Source organism: Marmota flaviventris, chromosome 19 (genome assembly GCF_047511675.1).
Source record: "Marmota flaviventris isolate mMarFla1 chromosome 19, mMarFla1.hap1, whole genome shotgun sequence".
NCBI classification, from domain to species: domain Eukaryota; kingdom Metazoa; phylum Chordata; class Mammalia; order Rodentia; family Sciuridae; genus Marmota; species Marmota flaviventris.
Window position 1 is genome coordinate 36,388,309 of NC_092516.1, and position 20,094 is coordinate 36,408,402.

At 38.0% G+C, this 20,094-nt stretch overlaps 1 protein-coding gene across 2 annotated transcripts; it reads right to left on the reverse strand.

Annotated features, from left to right (window-relative positions):
* Positions 1-585: 585 nt before the first annotated feature.
* Positions 586-19,736, reverse strand: Rbak (RB associated KRAB zinc finger). 2 transcript variants are annotated; one of them, XM_027919737.3, is made up of 5 exons: positions 19,443-19,736; positions 16,888-16,946; positions 7,860-7,986; positions 7,511-7,606; positions 586-6,703 (listed from the first exon to the last, which is right to left on the reverse strand). In XM_027919737.3, the coding sequence occupies exons 2-5, from the start codon at positions 16,900-16,902 to the stop codon at positions 4,815-4,817; spliced, it is 2,127 nt and encodes a 708-aa protein (XP_027775538.1). In that variant the 5' UTR covers positions 16,903-16,946; positions 19,443-19,736; the 3' UTR covers positions 586-4,814. The 2 variants fall into 2 exon arrangements, with proteins under 2 accessions (XP_027775538.1, XP_027775537.1); XM_027919736.2 differs by lacking the exons at positions 16,888-16,946; positions 19,443-19,736 and adding an exon at positions 10,381-10,950.
* Positions 19,737-20,094: the final 358 nt, after the last annotated feature.

Sequence of the window (20,094 nt, forward strand, 5' to 3'; positions counted from 1 at the left end):
TTGCATATTTGTAGAGACAAAACTGACTTCAACTGACCCCAAGTTAAGTGGCTGTAAAGATGGGAATGGATGGGGACAATCTCACAATGAAATGAGCAGGATTTTCGTGGTGGGGAAGGGGGAGAGCCTGGCTTGACCAGATGCTTAGTGGTTACGACCCATGGAATGAGAACAAAGTTAGCCACTGTGGGGAAGTCATACCCCCAAGATCTACTCGACCCCTTTTCTCTTCCTCTAGCAAGTAATGCATTATAATCTCACACTTCAAACTTGATCCACTATGAAAGATGCAAAATAAAAACTACATCAAATGTCATTTTGCTCGTGCTCTTCATAAGCTTAGGCAAGTGATTTTTTTAAAATGGGCACAAACTCTTAAAAATTGCTCATTTCTTTCACTTCTGTTTGTGCTGTTAATAATATCTATTTACCAAAAAGGTTAACTGAAAACCTTTTAAACATTTCATCAAATCAAACTGACCATTATTTATATTTACCCCCCCACCCACCAAAAGCTCAACTTTTTTTGGTAATGGTTAAGATATATCTCAAATTCAGAAATTTGAAAAACAATTTGACAAAATATGAAATGGTACACATTAGCTTCTTTATTGAAGAGGCAGCTCAGACTCATATTATATATGCAAAAGTGTGGAATGACAAAATATGTAATGACCCTTTAACCTTTTCCTTAAAATATACATCAAGGTAAGCTTTAAGGACATCGTGTAGGAAATCTTAGTAGACACCTTTAAAACTACTATAGAGTATTTCCTACACAGAATTATGCAAAATCTACCATTTAATTCCTGTTATGTAGCATATTCACATACATTTAGAAAAATATCTTGAAAGAGTGTACTAGCCATTTGGTTTACAAAAAAACTTTTTATCAAAGTGTAATATACATGCAGAAAAATACACATCTTAAGTAAATAGCTCAGAACAGACATTCAGCACCCAGATTTAGAAACAATTATCAGCACCAGATAAACACCCCTATTAAACACTGGCTGAGGCTATGGATTTCTAACTGCATAGACAAATTTTGCCTGTCCTCATACTTTATGTAGCATCATGTAGTCTACTTGCATGTCTGGACTCTTTATTCAGAATTGTGAAATTCAGCAACATTGCTCTGTGGACTTAAAAGTTCACTCATTCTCAACGCTCTACAGTATCTTGCTGTGAAAAAATACCACTTTATTCAACTTAATTATGTCTTAAGATAATTCTGGGGTTTCTTGCAGTTTCATAGTATGCATATTCAAGCATATGTCCTTTGGTGGACACACATGTGCACGTCTGCCTGACCTGGGTAAGGGCTATACCCATGTTTAGCTGTTAAGTGCCAACTTTCCAAAACAGTTTTTATCAGAGAGCAATTTCACTAGTACAGTAGAGTTCCTGTTGCTTACGTGCTTACTAAACCTCGTGCTTTCTCATGCCTTCAATTTTAACCATCTCAGAGGGTGGTAGTAGTAATATTATTTAAAATTTCCATTTCCCTGATTACTAACAAAGCTAAAATCTTTTCACGGTTACTGGTCATCTCTGGATGTTGTCTTTTGAGAAGCAGACAACCAGATCTTTTGCCCATGTTCCCCTTTGTTCCTTTATATTCCAGAGAAAACACCAGAAAGCCACAGGATGCAGGGCAAATCCTGTCCCCTGTGCTTGTGAATAAAGCTTTACTGGGAAACAGCTGTGCACGTTTAATTATGAAGTATATTTGGCTGCTTTCACACTAAATAGCAACTAGCAAATAGTTGGGCAGGTATGACAAAGCCCAAAATATTTACTGATTCCTCATTTTTAAAAAAGTACCCATGCTTTTTCTACTCAATTATCACATATATGAAGACACATATATCTTGTACATTTTAGTTTCCTATTCACCTTCGTAATGGTGTCTGATAACAAGTTCTTAAAGTTAGTATATTCAAATTAACAAAACTTTTATAGTTTAATGCTTTTGGATCTTAAGAAAACTTTGCTTAATCTAAGGCTTTAAGATTCTGAGGTCTTCTTAATAAAACACACATTTCATATTTAGATCTGTAAACTATCCAAAACTGATTTCTCCGTTTTGTTAAAATTATGCAACTTGATGGGGAAAAAACCATTTATTGGAAAGAATAACCTTTTCCCCACTGCACTTCTCCATCATTTTTGCACAACTGTGTATGTATGAGTCTATTTCTAGAACCCCTATATTCTGTTCAGTTGGTTTTTCTTTGTGCCAGTATCACACTATCATAATTCAATGGCTTTATAGCAGCCATTGGTACAAGGGAATAAAAATTCTCCAGTTCTGTTTTCCAAGACAGCCTTGACTACTATTGGCCCTCTTGAGTGTTCATACAAACTTTCAAATTAGCTTGTTAATTTCCATTAAAGAACTTTCTAGGATTTTAAGATTGCACTGAATATGATTTAGGGAAAACTTTATCCTGAAATCCACAAACAAAATATATCCCTCTCACTGTGCTATGATTTTTTTCCTAGATAAAAGTTCTTGAAAATGTTAAATTTTCCCTTAGGCACTTGAGGATTTTTTTAAAGTGGTATTGCTTTTAAATTTATTTTATTTTATTTGCTGGTATAGTGAAAGAGAATTTTTGCAATATGACCTCAGGTTCAGGGACCTTGCTCGTTCTTTTTTTTCCAGAGCTGGGGATCAAACTCGGGGCCTCATGCATGCTAGGCATGCAATCTGCCACTGAGCTACTTCCCTAGCCCTCAATTTATTAATTCTATCTCTCAGAATATTCTATGTGCAAAATCCCATTATCTGAAGAGGTTTTACTTCCCTTCCAATCCTTATGCCTTTGCTGTACTTGCCTTACTTTCCTGGCTAGGTAGTCCTACATAATGTTGAATAAAAATTGGTGATAGTGAATATCCTCATCTATATTTTCATCTTGGGAGAAAATTTCATTTTATCACTAAGTATGCTGTTTGTTGTAGTTTAAGTTACCCTTTATCCAATTAAGGAAGTTCTAGCCAAGATCATAGTGGATATTAATTTTATCACATTAATTTCCTACATACTAGACCACTTTTCTTCATGTGATCACAGGTTTTTTAAATTTCTTCTTCTTTATTTTTTTGGTGGTGCTGGGGTTTTGAAACCAGGTCCTTATGCTTGCTAGGCAAGCAAACTACTAGACATCTACTAGTAGATCCTCACTTTTGAATATTTAGCTACCTTGCATTCTTGGAGTATGACACTGCTAGGAATAAATTCATTTTCCAGAACAAATCCATCTCCATTTTGTTTGTCCAGGTGTGGGTCATGTGATCACTATAAACAAGTTACAGAAATCCCTCCACACCTGAGGTTTTTGGGATCAATTACAGTTCAAAAACATTAAATGAAAAATTTTAGAAACAATTCCTAAGCTTTAAGCTGTGTAACACTCAGTGATTAACTTGCTCAATCATGCCTGGGAAGTGAATCATTGCTTTGTCCAGTGAACCACACTGCATATGCTACCTGCAGCCATCATGGTAATCACATAGACTGTTAGCAGTATCAAAGTACCTATAAGGGTTTGGTAGTATTCACTGTCTCAGGCATCTGTTCAGGATCTTGGAACATGTCCCCTACTATTATACTGGCAATTAGAGTGGAATTGTCATTATTGGCTTAGAATAATCAGGATTTACTATCTATGCCATATAAAAAAAATAGTGGGTAGCCAAACACTTCTAGCAGGAATGAGGAAAGAACACTAAGTTAATGAACCAAAAATTGACTGCTAGAAACTCAGAGATTTGTTCTGAAATACTGGGAATAAGAGTAAAAACACAAAATGATGCCATATTTTGATGAGATAAAAATGTGGACAAAATTTCTGAATTACATAATAATGGCACTTGACATACCTCAAAATCTGTGGATTAGAAAACAAGAGTGGTATATGGGAGTTGGGATACTTTGTATATACGAACAGTGCAGTTTCTCTTTCACTGAAACTTCAACTCCAAATAATGAATGCATAGTTTATCAAGTGTTTTTAAATTTTCTTTTCTTTTTTTTTTTTTTGCTCAAGTACAGTTGAAAACTACAAAAATCACTCTCCCCTGTACTGATGAGGCAGGCATTCACTAAAATCCCACTTGCAAATTCCTCTAAAGAATAGAAAATTATGTACTTTCTTATTTTGTAACTATCAAATATTATCTCACTGACAATATGTCTTAAATGTACATTTTGCCATTCTAATACTCAAGAAACACTGACTTTTCATAAAATCACGCAAATCCAAACTTGCATAAAATTGCATAGAACTACCATTAAACTGCATTTTAAAACATGATAATAAATGCCATATATTTATTTAATGCTATTGTCCTCATGATCAATTAACTCTTAATGATTTTTAAACTTCATTTTATGCAATGAATTCAAAGCTGAGAGCTTCTGGTATCTTTCCTATAAACACCTGTTTCTACATTAGAAATATGGCTTTTGGCATTACAACTTCCAAGATAATGTTTTATACATTCATCATATTGACATATTTCTCCTTAGTATGATTCCCTGATATGTAAATACACTTTAAATCCAAAATAAATATTAAATATTTGTAAAATTCCTCCTCTGTATAAATTATCTGGTGTCCCATGAGCTGTATGGTCTTGCTGAAGGATTTGCTTTTGTTGCACTTTTAGGGATTCTTCTTTGAAAATTCAGATTAAAATGGATCTAGCAACTCAGTGCATTTCCCCATTCAGGAGCATGAACACTCAGATGAACAATACTGGATTTCCCATATTTATTTTTCTAAAAATTGAAAGATTTTACTTCAGAGGTTTTCCACATCGAGTACATTCATATTCCCTCTTTTATGAATTCTCTGATGGCTATTGAAGGCTGATCTGTGGTGGAATTTTTTCCCACATTCATTACATTCATAAGGTTTCTCTCCTGAATGAGTTCTGTAATGTACAGTGAGGTATGACTTCTGAGAAAAGACTTTCCCACACTCATTACATTCATAGGGTTTCTCTCCTGAATGGCTTCTGTAGTGTACAGTGAGGTTCGACATCCGAGAGAAGACTTTCCCACATTTACTACATTCATAGGGTTTCTCTCCCGAATGAATCCGATGATGAATAGTCAGGTATGACTTCTGAGAGAAGAATTTTCCACATTCGTAACATTCGTAGGGCTTCTCGCCTGTGTGTACTCTTTGATGTCTAAAAAGGGATGAGTTATGGGAGAAGGTTTTCCCACATTCATTGCATCCAAAGGGTTTCTCTTCTGCATGACCTCTGTAATGTATGGTGTAGTATGACAAATCAGAGAATGATTTCCCACATATATTACATTCATAGGTTTTCTCCCCTTTTGGAAGTGACTGGAGCTCACTGAAGGCTGAATTTTCAAGGAAGGTTTTCCCACATTCATTACATTCATAGGGTTTCTCTTCTAAATGGGTTGTATGATGATCAGTGAGACATGGCAGTTGAGAGAACTTTCCACATTCACTACACTCGTGGAGTTTCTCTTCTGTGTGTACTTTCCGGTGCCTAATGAAGGCTGAATTTAAATTGAAAGTTTTGCCACATTCAGTGCACTCATAAGGTTTCTCTTCTAAATGACTCCTATAATGTATGGTGAGGTATGATACCCGAGAAAAGAATTTCCCACATTCACTACACTGATAGGGTTTCTCTCCTGTGTGTGTTCTCTGATGTGTAATAAGAGTAGACTTTCGGTAGTAGGATTTCCCACACTCATTACATTTATAAAGTTTTTCTCCTGTGTGCGTTCTCTGATGGTCACTGAGGGCTGACTTACGGGAAAAGGACTTCCCACATTCGTTACATGGATATGGCCTCTCCCCTGAATGGTTTCTCTGGTGTAGGGTGAGATGTGTCTTTTGACAGAAGGTTTTCCCACACTCATTACATTCATAGGGCTTTTCGCCTGAATGGGTTCTCAGATGCTGTGTGAGATGCAACTTCTGACAGAAGGTTTTCCCACATTCAGTACACTTATAGGGCTTCTCCTCTAAGTGTGATCTCCTATGTACAGTGAGGGTTCCCTTTTGACTAAAGGACTTCCCGCATACATTACATTCGTAGGGCTTCTCTCCTGTATGAGCCCTCTGATGAATGATAAATTTTGACTTTTTGCAGAAGGACTTTCCACATTCTGTGCATTCAAAGGGCTTCATTTCTATCTGTGACCTCTGATAGGCATTAAAATTTGACATCTGGATGAAATCTGGTCCAGAATCATCCCATTCATAGGGCTTCTCCCCCATATAAGCTCTCTCGTGAGCAATGAAAACAGCTTCCCTGTCTAAGGCTTCCATGCACTCGTATTCAAAGGGTTTCTGCAGAATGCTTTCTTCACTTTGAGAACAGGTGTCCCCATTTTGACTGAACTCATAGGATTTTTCTCCATGACAACTTTTCCCACATTCATTACACTCATCAGTTTTCTTTCTGGCATAGCTTCCATCACTACTAATTAATTCTGAAATAGATTCTAAATTCTCCCCACAGGAAACACAACTGTGAGCATTTATGTCTGAAAGAACACAATGTGTATCCACATAAGTTTCATCAAATGCATCTCCTCTGTCGTCCATCAGGGTTTGGCTGTGCACATCACCAGCTTGCCTTGAATGTTGGTCTTCATCTTCTTGGATTCTCTCTACTATGTCATCAACTTCCCAGACTTCTGAAAAGGAACAAGATTAAACAAACCATGTGAATCTGAACAAACAACCAACAAAATGGGAGCTGATTCTGGTTTTAGGGTCAATCTCCACAAATAAAAATAACCGAGTGTATATGTCTCTTTTTCTTTGATTTGTGATAGAAAATGCACATACACATAGGGGTGGGGTAGAAGGACATGGGGAAGGAAAAGGACAGGATAGGACTCAGTGCATTTAAAAATAAAAGGAATTAATTCACATTAAATACAAGTACTTTATTACTATGTAGTATAATGTTTAAAACTTCAGTAATAAAGATGAAAGAAACTCAAGACATGATGAGTGAGAACAAAATCATTGAAAAAGTGCTAGAGTTAGGCAGAAATGAAAGGCCTTAGAGCAAAAGAGGTCAATGGAAGACAAGAACAATGCGAAGAATATATTCAAGTCTGGATTATGTTAAGAAGAAACAGATTATAATTTATGTTAAATTGCAAGCTGTCACTTCATTCCAATACTACAACTTACCTAGACCCTTCCCAAATCTTTGTCTTTCTACACTGCACATAAATCCATACAAACACTCTAAAAGCACCAGTTTCCTCATGTTTGGAGATAGTCCCATAACCAGGGATTAGAACAGTCTATGACACAAAACAAATGCTCATTAAGTTTAACCATTAACATTATTTGAATTTACTGGCATAAACTCCTCAAACCAATCATGTCCCTACCATAATACTTCCTTAATTATCAAATTCCTAAGCTGCACCTAGGACATTAACAGGGATGACCATTTTAAAAAACTGGATACTCTATTTACTGACCTGAATGACTTTGAGAGGGGAAGTCATCTTCTATTGTCCATGGCTCTTCTCCCTGCTCCAATTTAATGATCACATTTGGTTTGGTTACATCATACCCTGTTAATAAGAAGTGAAGAAGGACTCAGACTAGCTGGCTGTCTTTAGAATCTATGCAGTGTATGATGACTTGCCTCACAAGCTGCATAACAAAATGCCCCATCTTTTTTACCTTATAAAAATTCTTTACCTCTCAATGGAGAAATAAAGTTACAAACATTCAATTTAGGCCCAAAAGGAATTAAAAGATCTTATTCAAATTCAAAGACAAAATCCTTAAATTGAAAGTGTTGAGAACATAAGCTGTCCTCACCCACAGAGACAAGGTTGCTGTAGTTCTCCAACATCACATCCCTGTATGTTATCTTCTCTTCAGGATCCAGCTGCTGCCACTCCTCTTGAGTGAAGTCCACAGCCACATCTTTGAATGACACTGGCCCCTGCAGCAGCACCAAATCAAAACTGGGTGATGTGGAACAGAAACACAGAGACAAGATCTTCCCAAGCTCACTGGTAAAGTTAACTACAAACACTGTATACCTTATTTTATATTTTGAACTGTGAAAGAAATACAAACTTACTGGAAACACATTGCCTTTGAGTTCTTTAATATATAAGAAACAAAAAAAGCAAAATTAAAAACCAAGGTACAACCGAGTTCCCATTTTACCACTGAACTATCTGAGTTTTCAACAATACCATTCCTGCTCTCAAAAGGATGACAGCCTAATGAGGAGATGACGTGTACACAAACATGCATTTTGCTCCTTCTCACTTCCTTCTGTTTCCTTTGCTGGCTTGTCCTTCCCTTCTCCTGGACCCCTTCACGGAATAGCAACCGTGACACAGGCCCTGTCTCTTTCCTTCCCATCACTATTCTGCTGCTCTTGCCCAGTTCCACTCTTTGATCTTTTGCCTCTTTCATCTGCACAGCCAGCTACTTTTGGCCATCTGCAAAATGAAGTTGTTTACCTCTTTCACCTTATTTCAAAATCTCATTCTTGCAGCAATATGTACTTTTTGTTTGAATGAATAACCAAAGGTATTATAGAGTGATGTGTGCAAGTGGTGTAACAAAAGGAAATCAAACTATTTTAAGTTTATGCTCTCAGATTAGGCTTTACAGATTTGGTTAATTTGAAGCCCCTAAGTATGAACCATGTACCTAAATTGAGATGAAAAGATGACGATGAAGTCTTAAATACCAATGGCAAAAACTGAAGCAGCATCACTGTTTAAAAGGTTGGTGTAGAACAGGCCAAAAGACACCAAGAAGGTCCTTTCCTAAGGACAGCTTTTGAGACAATAAGGGTCGACTGTAATTCAAGAGGGTAAAGTGAATGTACACAATTACTTTCCTGCCTCAAAAAGAAACAAAAAAGCCCAAGTCAAACAGAAAAAGAGATTCATTCTCCTAAAAGCAGTGGAACACAGAGGCTAGGAAATTAGGAATTTCTCTGAGGACATCTTTGAGGTCCAGAGAAAAGTAAAAGACAAAAATAGAGCCTGGAGCCATGAGACACAACTTTATACAGAGGCTAATGGGCTGCAGCCAAAGCAAACAGCAGGTTCTCCAGTAGAGCCCTTGAGAATCTCCAAATCCATGGCAGGCCTAGGGCTCCTGTGGGTAGCATAGTGATTGGCTGAGTAGTTCACATGGTGATCTGATTTAAGCACACTTAACAGCTAGATGAATGGTGGATCTGATAAGAACCCTCTGGATATGGCAGTACAGAGACATGGCAGGGTATATAATAACAGACGTCTATCACTAGGACAACCATAAATGCACTGTCCAAAGAGAAAACTTCTGTCTGGGACAAATGACAAACATAGGACACTTGGAATATAAGTGCAATCCAAGATTGTTCCAGGTAAACCAGTACTTACATATTCAACTCTATCCATATTGGATATGGATTCTTTTTCCCTAAAGGAAGACTCTAAAAATATATTCTCAAAGCAACAAGGCTCAAAGTTCTCAAAGCAACTTGAGCAAATTACTTAGTACATAAAGACTGGATTGTTGAATTGCTTTAAAAACTATCTTGTAAGAAACTTGATTAACAAATGGGACACAAAATATATAATTTACAACACAAAACTGAGATCCAACAGGTTCAACATTTTCATAAATAAAGAACAAAGAGGATAAACAAAAGAAATAACTAAAGACAAAATTGAAAATGACACCCAGGCTGAGGAAACATGTAAGCCTTCTCATCAAAAGGGACCTCTAATTTACAAACAAGAATACTGGGGAGGAAAATACAGAGATCCAGAAATTTCCTGATAAAATATCTTAAAATAGAGGTCTGGGGATGTAGCTCAGTGGAAGAGCACTTGCCTTACATGGGTAAAGTCCTGAATTTGATCACTAGCACTTCTAAAACAAAATGAAAAACCTAAAGTTTAAAAGTCCTAAAAGCCAAGTATGGTGGTGCACACTTGAAATCCTAGTGACTTGGGAGGTTGAGGCAAGAGAACTGCAAGTTCAAAGCTAGCCTCAGCAACTTAGTGAGACCCTGTCTCAAATAAAACATAAAAGGGGCTGAGGTAAAGCATCCTGGGTTCAAATCCTAGTATGAAAAAATTCCTAAAATGTTATCAGGAAAAAATACACTATTAATTCTGGTAACTGACATTCTACTTCTCATCTGATAGAATACAATGAAGAACTGCCCACAAATTTAAAAGAAAAATGTAAGATTTGGAACCTAGAACTGTACAGCAAGCCAAACTATTATTTAAGCCTGTGGGCACTTTAAAAGATACTTTCAGAAAAGCAAGACAATTTATTACCTAAGAACATAATTTCTTTAAAACACTCAAACCTTAGTGAAACATCAGCAAGCAAGGGTTTTCAGTGTTGTTGTAAGAAGCAGATCTGGGGGGCTGGGGATGTGGCTCAAGCAGTAGCGTGCTCGCCTGGCATGCATGCGGCCCGGGTTCGATCCTCAGCGCCACATACAAACAAAGATGTTGTGTCCACTGAAAAAACTAAAAAATAAATATTGAAATTCTCTCTCTAAAAAAAAAAAAAAAAGCAGCAGATCTGGGGACTGCAAACATATAAAAAGGCAAGTACTCAGTGAATATGTTACATTCTATTATAAAAGATGCATTAACCCCAAGTGGATGTCCACCAGTGCAGCCACAACTATACAGGACCCCAGAATGACCCCCTAAGACAGCAAAGGTAGAGCTGCTACCTCAAGCAGAACATCCAAGTTATCCACAGGTAAGAAATTAGCTGACAAATTCCCTCATAGAGAATAGATTCTTATGGAGTAAGTTATTCCAGAAGGCAGTGGTGCTGTGGGGGTTACAATAGACATCAACAGATAACATAAAATTATATACCAGTATCATTTGTCAATATAGCTAAAATAAAATGCTAACAAACAAAAATCCAATACCAGGTTTAAAAAATATTATAATTACCAAAGAGGACTTATTTTAAGACTATAGGTTAGATAAGCATATAAAAAAACTATGAATATGGATTATAATACAACTAAGAAAACTTTTATATCTCCTGAAAAAGCCTGATAATACTTAAAATGCACACCTGATTTAAAAACTCAAGAAAATAGAAATCAATGGATACTTCACTAAAATCAACATTTATACACATACATTAAAGCACAAGCATACTCTTACACCCTAATATGCACAGTATATACACATACACACATGTATCAAACACAAGCACATGTATATACTACTAAGTTCACACACATATATATAAATACACATACACATTTATGCTTCAGAGTCCTATCAGTACCAAAGTAAGGATCATTTAATGGGAAAAATATATACACACTCCCAGTAAAACCAGGAACAAGGTTAAATGCTCATTATCTCTAATTAGAGAAGAGAAAATAATTAGAGGAATACAACTGATTAAAACAAAAACTAATTCTATTTGCAGATGACATAAAAACTCAGAGAATCACTGATGAAAACTTTAAAATACTCCTGAAAGACAGTGAAGTAGACATGAACAAATGAAATGTTTCTTGCTTTGGTGTAAGTAAATTTAATAATACAAAATTTCAGTTACCCTGCTATTTTATAAATATGAGATCTCAACAAAAATATCAAAAAGACTTTTCTTAAAAAGAAATAGCTTATGAATAAAAAAATATGGATATCTAAAAAAAAAAAAGCCTTTTCTTGGAACTAGACAAGCAGATACTAAGGTTCACATAAAGAAGGAAAAAAACTGAGAATAACTATGAAAATATTTTAAAAAGTTACAAAGGGGGCCTAACACTACTGGATTTCTGGATTTAAAACAATGCCTCTATGATTAAAATAGTTTGGTAGGGCTGGGGTGTAGCACAGTGGCAGAGTGTGTGCTCAACACATGTGAGGCCCTGGGTTCAATCACCAGCACCAAAAAAAGTATGGTACTGGTATATGAGATAGATCAATAAAAAATAAATAAAAATAAAAAATAAAAATAAAAAAATCATGGTTACGTGATAATGAGAACATCTCAAACCACTGAAGCAGAACTGATTTTTAATAAATGATGCTATGGCTGGGTGTGGCCTGGGTCCCCCAAAAGTCCATTTTGATTATAATCTTGGTCCTATTATTGTGACACTATTGGGAAGTAGTTGAATTTTGGGAGGTGGGACCTAGTGAGTTCTTAGGTCACTGGAGATCAGAAGACACAGTGGGACTCCAGTCTCTCACATTTCCCATTTGGTGGCATAAGCTCTTACACACAAGCACCTATACCATGATGTGATGTAGTCAAAATCGAGCTAGTGTCAGCATCACACCTTGGTCCTGCAAAACTGTGAGCTAAATAATAAATGACTTTTCTCTTTATAAGTTGGTTACCTCCAGTATTTCTAAGGTTGACAATAAAATGAAAGACAAGTGATAACCATTTTGACATTGATTAAACTGCACTCATACCTTATACCAACCAGGCGAGTGATCTAAGTGTTAAAAAAAAAAAAAAATCAAACCATACAAAAAAAAAAAGTGAATTTACTAAAGGAGAAAAATGGAAGTATCCTATTGTAAGCTTCTTATATTTTTAAGTAAAATGGTGTATTTCTATAAGATAAACTATTGATAAAGTTGCACACCATAAATTCTAAAGCACTTACTAAAGTAACAAAGCAGTATTATAGTTAGTACCCAACAAAAGAAATAAAATGGAATCGTAAAATATAATCAAGGGGCTGGGAGTGTAACTCAGTTGCATATCACTTGCCCAGCACCCATAAGGCCTTGGGTTCAACCCCTCGCACTGCAAACAAAACAAAACCCCAGTCAAAAGGAAGATTAAGAAGAAAAAGGAAACAATACACGGCAAATAGAAAACAGACAATAGACTATAACTTAACCAGACACAGCAATAATCATATTACATGTAAATGGTCTAAACGCCCCCAATTAAGAATTGTCAAAATGGATAAAAAGAAATAAGGTCCAACTCTAGGTTACCTATAAGAAATACACTTTAAATATAAAGACAAACAGGTTAAAAGTAAAACAATAGATAAGATATACCATGCCAACATTACTATAAAGAAAGCCGAAGTGGAGCTGGGGCTGGGGCTCAGTGGCAGAGAACTTGCCTTGCAAGTGTGAGGCACTGGGTTTGATCCTCAGCACCACATAAAAATAAATGAATAAAGATATTGTGTCCATCTACAACTACAAAAATATTTTAAAAAAGAAAGAAAGCCAGCCAAAGTGGCTTTATAAATAACAGATAACGAACATTTCACAGCACAAAACATTGCCAGAGGTAAGGAAGGCCATTTCACAATATCAAAGAGGTTAATTAATCAAGGACATAAAAATCGTGAAGGTGTATATATCTAATAAAATACATTAAGTGAAAACTGATAGAACTGCAAAGAGAAATAGACAAACCACAGTTGCAGGAGGAGATATCATGTCCCCTTGCACAATCAGTTAGGATAAAAATGCCCCATTCACAATAGCCTCAAAAAACATAAAATACCTGGGAATCAATCTAACAAAAGAGGTGAAAGACCTCTACAGTGAAAACTACAGAACACTACAGAAAGAAATTGAAGAAAACCTCAGAAGATGGAAAGATCTCCCATGCTCCTGGATAGGCAGAATTAATATTGTCAAAATGGCTATATTACCAAAAGCGTTATACAGATTTAGTGCAATTCCTATTAAAATCCCAATGACATTCTTCATAGAAACAGAAAAAAACAATCATAAAATTTATTTGGAAAAAGAAGAGACCCAGAATAGCCAAAGCATTTCTTAGCAAGAAAAGTGAAGCAGGAGGCAGTCACAATACCAGACTTTAAACTATACTACAGAGCTATAGTAAAAATAATGGCATGGTATTGGCACCAAAATAGACATGTAGATCAATGGTACAGATTAGAGGACCAGAAATAAACCCACATAAATACGGTTCTGTTATACTAGACAAAGGTACCTAAAACATTCACTGGAGAAAAGATAGCCTATTCAACAAATGGTGCTGGCAAAGCTGGAAATATATATATAGCAAAATGAAATTAAACCTCTCTCTCTCTCACCCTGCACAAAAATCAACTCAAAGTGGATCAAAGACTTAGGCACTAGAACACAGACCCTGCACCTAACAGAAGACAAAGTAGACCCAAATCTTCACCGTGTCAGCCTAGGATCTGACTTCCTTAATAAGACTTCTAAAGCGCAAGAAGTAAAATCAAAAACCAATAAATGGGATGGATTCAAATTAAAAAGCTTCTTCTCAGCAAAGGAAATAATAATATGAGAAGAGAGCCTACAGAAAATCTTTACCACATGCACCAACTGATAAAGCATTAATCTCTAGGATATATAAAGATCTCAAAAAACTTAACACCAAACCCCCCCAAATAACCCAATCAATAAATGGGCTAAGGAACTGAACAAACACTTCACAGAAGAAGAAATACAATTGATCAACAAATACATAAAAGTGTTCACTATGTCTAGCAATTAGAGAAATGCAAATCAAAACTACACTAAGATTTCATCTCATTCCTGTCAGAATGGCAATCATCAAGAATATAGGCAACAATAAATGTTGGCAATGCTGTGGGGAAAAAAGTATACTCATACATTGCTGGTGGGACTGCAAGTTGGTACAAACACTATAGAAAGCAGTATGGAGATTCCTCAGAAAACTTGGAATGGAACCACCATTTGACCCAGCTACCCTACTCCTCGGTTTATACCCAAAGGACTTAAAAATCAGCATACTACAGTAATGCAGCCACATCAATGTTTATAGCAGCTCAATTCACAATAGATAGACTATGGAACCAACCTAGGTGTCCTTCAATAGATGAATGGATAAAGAAAATGTGGTATATAGAGTCAATGGAATATTACTCAGCTTTAAAGGAAAAATAAAACTATGGCATTTGCCAGAAAATGGATGGAGTTGAAGAATATCATGCTAAGTGAAATAAGTTAATCCCCAAAAATCCAAGGCCGAATATTTTCTCTAATATTTCTTTTCTAGTGCACCCTGCTAATTCACAATAAGGCAGAGCACATTAGAAAAGAATAGCATTACCTTAGATTAGGTGGAGGAAATTGAAGGGACGCAAGGGGAGGGGATGTGGGGATAGGAAGGATAGAAGAACGAAACAGACATTGTTATTTTATATCTATCTATCTATCTATCTATCTGCATGACTAATGTGATTCTACAACATGTACACTCGGAAAAATGAGGAATTATATCCCATCTATGTTTGATATATCAAAGTGCATAAATGCATTCTACTGTCATGTATAACTAATTAAAACAAATAAAAAATTAAAAAAAAAGAACACACTGGTTCATGATAACCAAACAAAAAAGCATGCTGCTCAGGAGCCTACAATATACTGAAAACGTTTTTTTCTATATCAACCACTTAACTAAAATGGAGAAACGTTTACTTTCAGAAAATTATTCTAGCGGATAAATGAAGAAATGGTAGAATTAATGGAATACCATCCTGCCTTCCCTAGTGAATTACTGGATCATGACAATCAACATCAATCAGTAGATGCTAAACTTACAAAAAGGATAGAAGGACAGGATGTGCCTCTAGAGGGACACAAATGCTGAAAGAACTAAACATAAATCTGATTGAACTTCCAGATCAAACCAACACTTTTACAAGGCATACAAAGAATTTTAAAAATGTGTTAAAGGTAAAATGATGGCAACACATTCCCAACTGGGAAACTGAGGATAAACAACCCACTTTCTAAGAAAAACAAATGGCAAACGATAACACAAGAAACATATTAAGGAAGCTACTATTGAGAGACTTAAAAGACTTATCAATCAATCAGCATGGAATCTACCTATATTCTGAAAAAAACGAGCAAATCAAAAATATTGTTGGGAAAACTGAAATTCTGAACACTGGATATTATATACTAAAAAAGAATGGCATTGTAGGTAGTCTCTAACCCTTGTTAAAAAGACTCCTTATAATTTAAAGAAATACTTACAGATGATTTTTTCAAGCCCAAAGAAGGGAAACACCATTAAAAAAGTATCAATCAGTTTGGAAGTAACAAATATCAAAGCAGATTAAGAGTCATAGTGGATAAGAACTGGAAAGGCTGCTGGATTTGACCATAATTAAATCTTCAGCATTCCTTCCTCACAGATTCAGGAAAGTGGTGAGGATGCAACCAAAACACTCAAAAGGGAAATGTGAATGGGAAGTGAAAAAAAATCTTTATAAGATAATTATTTTTATATTGTTTGCTATGCAACCCAAATGGACTTACAGAAATATTTCAAGAATGATCAGCTCATTCCCCATGATTTAGGTTCATCTGTAGTTTAAAGGAGTAAAAGCAGAAATGTGTCTACTTAGTTCAATACGTTGGTCCCTGGGAAGTTATATGAACCAAGTTCTCCGTGGGCAGCTGGCCATCTGCTGACACAGCCAACAAGTAAGTCAGCATTGCAATGATTTAATGGTTGTTATTAGGAAAGCTATCCACAATCATATCAACTTTAGCAATGAAATTTTTTTCTGAGCCATAAGAAATCGTTAAAAGCCATAAGTAACAAAAATGGATTCTTATACTGATGCAAATGCTGCAATGGATATTGTCCCTATGGCTGTCAAGAACATCTGAGCCACGTTTGTGGCTTCATTACCTTCATTAAAGTATCACATTACTTACACATTAAGTCCCTGACAGAAGAGTCTCAGTGCTGATCTGCCGACTTTTATTGATTTCTATATTTCCATTTTAAAGTACAAATTCTTACAAACCTAAGATGCATTACAAAGGAAAGTGAAAGAAAATATACACAGAAAACTCACCTGCAATTTGTTCATTTTCTGCTGCTCTTGGAAAAGTGTAGAGATTGTTGATGGTGGACCTAAGGGAGGAGAAGCAGGTCATTGAAGACAGCAGTTACCTGGCCTGCACAGGTAGGAATTACCTGTATGAGAACCTTGAAATTAAGCTCAATGAAATCCGATCCTTCAACTCTCAGAAGAGAAAAAATGGGTGAGAGGGAGGAAGCATACACTTGTACCTTTCGAATTCCAATGTGATCAAGTGGTAATTAGACGACTTAAGATTCTCAATGATGACGGGGCTGGGGTTGTGGCTTGGTGGTAGAGTGTTTGCTTAGTACATGCGAGGCCCTGGGTTCGATCCTTAGCACCACACATAAATAAAAAAAATAAAGGTATTGTGTACAACTAAAAAATAAATATTTAAAACAAAGATTCTTGGGCTGGGGATGTGGCTCAAGCAGTAGCGTGCTCGCCTGGCATGCGTGTGGCCCGGGTTCGATCCTCAGCACCACATACAAACAAAGATGTTGTGTCCACCGAGAACTAAAAAATAAATATTTTTTAAAAAAATTCTCTCTCTCCCCCCTCTCTCTTTAAAAAATAAAAATAAAAAAATAAAAAAAAAGATTCTCAATGGTGAACATAAACATTGACTCCTTTGTCAGCCTGACACAGGTGGGGAAAAAAAAATTCCCCTTAGAGTACTCATGTGTCTTATTGTCTCTTTAATTTTTTAAAAAGCAAACAAGCCACAGGTATTGAGAATCTGACCTTTCCTCATAAATGGAAGCTACAGAGAAATAAGGAATCTTAAATAACAATAAAAAAAGGTGGGGGGGAATCTCATGAAAACAGAAGGGAGAACACTGGAGTAAAGGAAGGGAATCAAGTGGGAGGGAGGAAGGAGAGGAGAGGGAAGGAATTGTAGAATGAAACAAACTACATTATGTTCATGTGGCCAGGGAGAAGACATGTCTTGCAAAAAGGGTGCAAGGGATTCCCAGAATGAAGGGAGAATTTGACTCAGGACCAATGGGATTCTTCGCATACAGCATGCAGTCATAGGAATAAACAGAAGTTCATTTAGGAAAGTGGATACATATTTAAGGGAGAATGGGGGCAAAATCAAGAGTCGCCTTTGGGATAAAGCAAGGAATATACATGCAAGGGAGGATGCAGGTTATCTCCAGAGAAGGAGACAGCAACTTGTTGATACCGGCTGTTATATTTATAAAGGAATAGTTGCTAGAGTCTGGACTAGAAGTAAGATCGAGCTACATAATTTCATGAAGGTTTTCCCTGCATTAGTAGCATGGGCTAAGAGGATGTTGTTCAGGAGTTGCAATTATTTATGGATGCTTTCTGCATTTCGATGGTTTACCGGCACTTCCTTTGAGACTCAGTATCTCTCCCTTTATTCATGAATTCCTATCTCATGAGTATGCACATAACACAATGAATTCCACTTTTATGTACATCTCCAATGCACCAATTTAAAAAAAAAGCAGAAGGAAGACCAATAGAGTAGAGGAAGTGGGGGAGGATGGGGGAGTGGGAATAGAGTAGTACTTGGGATTGAAATGGGGCAAACTATGTTATATTCATTTACTTATAGGTCAGAGTAAACTCCGCAATGATATATATGATGCACTATTTCTTTTGGGGGGGGGGGTACCAGGGATTGAACTCAGGGGCACTTGACCACTGAGCCACATCCCCAGCCCTATTTTGTATTTTATTCAGAGACAGGATCTCACTGAGTTGCTTAGCGCCTTGCTATTGCTGAGCCTGGCTTTGAACTTGCAATCCTCCTGCCTCAGCCTCCCAAGGCCTTGGGATCACAGGCATGTGCCACCATGCCTGGCTTCGTGCACTAACTTAAAAAAAAAAAAGAAAGAAAAGAAAACTAGGATACAGTAGACAGAACGTTGGCTTGAAAGTGTGACTACTATTAAATGCAATCCTATCAACAAACCCCATGACCTTGATCAAGTCATCCACCATGTCAGGCACAAAGCCTTCCTCTACCAACCAAGGAAGTAAGAGATTTTTCCTTTGCTGCATTATGATTCTACAAGGGCGAGGGGGAACTCAACACAGAACTGAGGTGCCCATGGAGGTTTACTGACACACTGAGACAGAAGCGTTGAGAGGAGGAAGGGGAAAATGGGGTGCAGATATAAGTCGCAGTTGAGGCCGGTGTCCATGTGTCCTTCTAGATCTTCCCACCGAGCGCTGAAGACCGTGCAACCCGCCTTGGCCCCAAACTGAGAAACCGCTAAACCCTTCCGTGCCCCCGGCGCTAATGTCCACCACGTAGTGGCTGCACCTAAGGTCCGCTCATGGCGGCGAGCAAAACCACGACTACCTCTTCTGAGGTTGTGCAGCTTCGGTCCCGCGACTCCCCGAGGGCAACAGAGCGCCGGGAGGTTCCAGCTGGCCGCTGCTACGCCCCGCCCGTCGCGCTGCCCCTTGCCAGGCCCTTCGGTTTCTGAAAGGCCAGAGCTGGGCCTACAGCACAAGTTGAGGCCGCGCCTCCCTGCGGGGCCCAGACCCGCCCCCTCAGGACTCACCGTCCCGCGAGCACCGGCCTGGCTGCCAAGGAAGCCACCGCCCGCCCGGGTTCCGCTGCCCCTTCGCCGCTGCCCGCCCAACAATCGGGCCCCGCGCCGCGGGCTCGGCAGTCGCGCTCAAGCCTCGGCCCGGACACTAGATCACACAGGCACGCACACTTGACGCCAGCCCGTCCGGTCGACGTGCACCCCACAGGTTCCCAAATCCTCGCCCACCCGAGGGCACAGCCTGGGAACCCGGGCGGCGGTCACCTGGACGGACAGGAAGCCAGGCGAGGCCGCGGCGAGGCGCATGCGTGAGCACGCACACAGGGAGAAGCGCACATGCGCAGGACGCCGCCCGAAGCCCGTGGGACCCCTACTCGGACTCTATTTCCCAAAAGTCTGCGCGCCGCCGGACTTAGGGAACGATGCAAAGGTCTCTGCCTCGTCCTGCGGTTAAGAGGTGCTGTGCTAAGAGCCCTGGCCGCCGCGAACCCCAAGCTCGGTTTCGCATTTGTCTCCGGTCCCTTTCTGCTTCTAGCAGCGGGTTGAGTGGTTGGTCCCGGGAGCCCAGGTTCTCTCCTTCCTCAGAGCCTTCGGTAGGGACCCAAGTTCTGACAAACCGAAGAAGGGTGTGTCCTGCAGAAGTTTCTCAAAGGCTAGGCTACAG

Coding starts and splice junctions, on each gene's coding strand:
- Rbak (XM_027919737.3), bottom strand. Junction 7,607..7,859: donor CAGCAACCTTGTCTCTGTGG/GTGAGGACAGCT, acceptor TCTTATTAACAG/GGTATGATGTAACCAAACCA. Junction 6,704..7,510: donor CCCCTCTCAAAGTCATTCAG/GTCAGTAAATAG, acceptor GTTCCTTTTCAG/AAGTCTGGGAAGTTGATGAC.